The 1,933-nt window shown below is 62.2% G+C and overlaps 1 protein-coding gene across 1 annotated transcript in view; it reads right to left on the minus strand.

Moving 5' to 3' along the window:
- Positions 1 to 1,687, minus strand: part of CACNA1B (calcium voltage-gated channel subunit alpha1 B) — a 71,599-nt gene extending 69,912 nt beyond the window's left edge. Inside the window, exon 1 of the mRNA XM_011369946.2 lies at positions 1,423 to 1,687. Coding sequence (XP_011368248.1) covers positions 1,423 to 1,687 — 265 coding nt within the window. The remainder of the gene's footprint in view (positions 1 to 1,422) is intronic.
- Positions 1,688 to 1,933: the final 246 nt, after the last annotated feature.

Genomic DNA, 1,933 nt, shown 5'->3' on the forward strand with positions numbered 1-1,933 from the left:
GTTTTTTACAAAATTAAACATATTCTTGCCACCTGACCCAGCCATCGCTCTCCTCGGTATCTACGCAAAGGAGACGAAAACTGTCCACGCAGGAACCCGCACACAGGGGTTCCAGCCGCCTTGTCCCTAACTGCCGACATGTGGAGGCAACCCAGATGTTCTCCAGGAGGTGACGGATAAACTGCGGCCCATCCAGACGGTGGAACGTCATGCAGTGAAAAGACACGAGCCATCCCGCCACGAAAACCTGGAGGAAGCTTAAATGCACACTGGTACGTGAGGAGCGCCCCTGAGGAGGCCGCATACTGTGTGCGTCCAACTACGTGACATCCTGGAAAAGGCAGGACTATGAGACAGTGAAAAGGTCAAGTTCTGCCAGGAGGTGGGGATGAGGAGCCACACCCAGACCCTGTGAATGAAAGCTGGGCAGGGTTGCTGGGTTTGTCCTTAAGCTAGCCCAGAGAGAATGTGGGACAGACTCGCTGGTCCCACAGGAGAACAGAATGGCCCTGGGAACCCTCTCCCAAGGAGGCAGGAGAGGGGCCTGGGCGGCGAGGCAGGCCTCCACCGCCAGGCCCCCACCGCCAGGCCCCAGGGAGAGCGCCCGAGCGAGAGCAAGGGTGCAGTGTCTGCTGTGGACGCGTCTGCAGACACAGGCAGGTGTGTGGCCGCGTGGGGCCTGTGTGAGACAAATCTTCATCCGGCATTCCGCGTCAGGGCGGCTTCTGGGGCCTGTTCCCTCTCCCCCTGGAGTATTTTCTATACCCTTGGGGCTCACACACACCCATGTATCTTTTGCGTATGTGAAGGACCTGTGTTTGTCACCTGCAGGTCTCCTCCTCCTGGGCAAAGTGACTTGAAAACAGGTGTAGCATCTGTTCGGCTGCACGCTAGCGCCTCACACTGTCGGTCATGGAGTAGCTGCCCAGGCAGGGACACCAGTGAGTGAGAAGGAAGGAGGGAGCTCGGCAGAGGCCCGGGGACCTGGGAGCAGGGCGTGTGCTGGCTGGGAAGACCACCATCCCGACGGCCTCCTCCCTGCCCACCGGTGGAGCCTGCAACAGCCCGCAGCGACTTCCCTGCAGCCCTGTGCACTCTGTGCTCTGCCTTCCTGACGAGGCGGCCCAGGAGGGCAGGCCTGGCCCTGTGCCTGGGCTGAGTCTCGGCCACCCCAGCAGTGCGCTGGGCGCTTCTCTGGTAACTTGTAGAGATTTTTGGAAGTAAGGCACACAGAGCTCAGATGACAGGTAGCAGTGACAGTGCTGCCCTCGGGCACGGGAAGCGAGGGCCATCAAGGCACGGATGCTGACAGCAAACGGCTTTCTCCCCAGCTGGGGACAACTCGCAGGCAGGCTCTGTTTCCAAGCAGCTGCTGAGGGCAGGAGAGGGGAGAGCAAATGGCCACGCACAGGAAATACTCACTGGGGACAACTGTGCCCTCGGCGGGGGGGCCGGTCGGCACCGCTGGGACGTGCGCAGGGGCACCGGGGTCTGTGGGCTGGCTGCCCATCCGAGTGACGTTCCGCTGGTTGTCTGCGTCCTCCGGCTGCTCCTCCGCCTTCTGCGGACAGGTGCTGGGCAGCGCGTGCACAGGGCCCACGGCCATCGCCCCGCTGTCCCCCAGGTCCCCGCATGGCTCCCTGCAACCAAGAAGGCACGCGCTCTGCTGCAGCCGCCAGGTCCCCATCGGTCCGTGGAACCAGCTCCCCCAACCTGTGCAGTCACTGAGGCCCCCACCACCTCCTCTGCTTCTCTGGTATCTCGCACGGCTTCTCGTCACCTGCGCACTTCTGTGTCTTCACTGTCACCACAGGCTGACTCACTGTGCGTCCCTGGCACAAGGCCAGGCGCAGCTCGCAGTCAGTGTGTGGAACGGAGCCGTGTGTAGGGTGAGGAAGCTGGGGGGTGTTCTCAGCCACCCCAGCCAGCCGTA

The sequence above is a fragment of the Pteropus vampyrus genome, unplaced genomic scaffold (assembly GCF_000151845.1).
Source record: "Pteropus vampyrus isolate Shadow unplaced genomic scaffold, Pvam_2.0 Scaffold157, whole genome shotgun sequence".
Taxonomy (NCBI): Eukaryota; Metazoa; Chordata; class Mammalia; order Chiroptera; family Pteropodidae; genus Pteropus; species Pteropus vampyrus.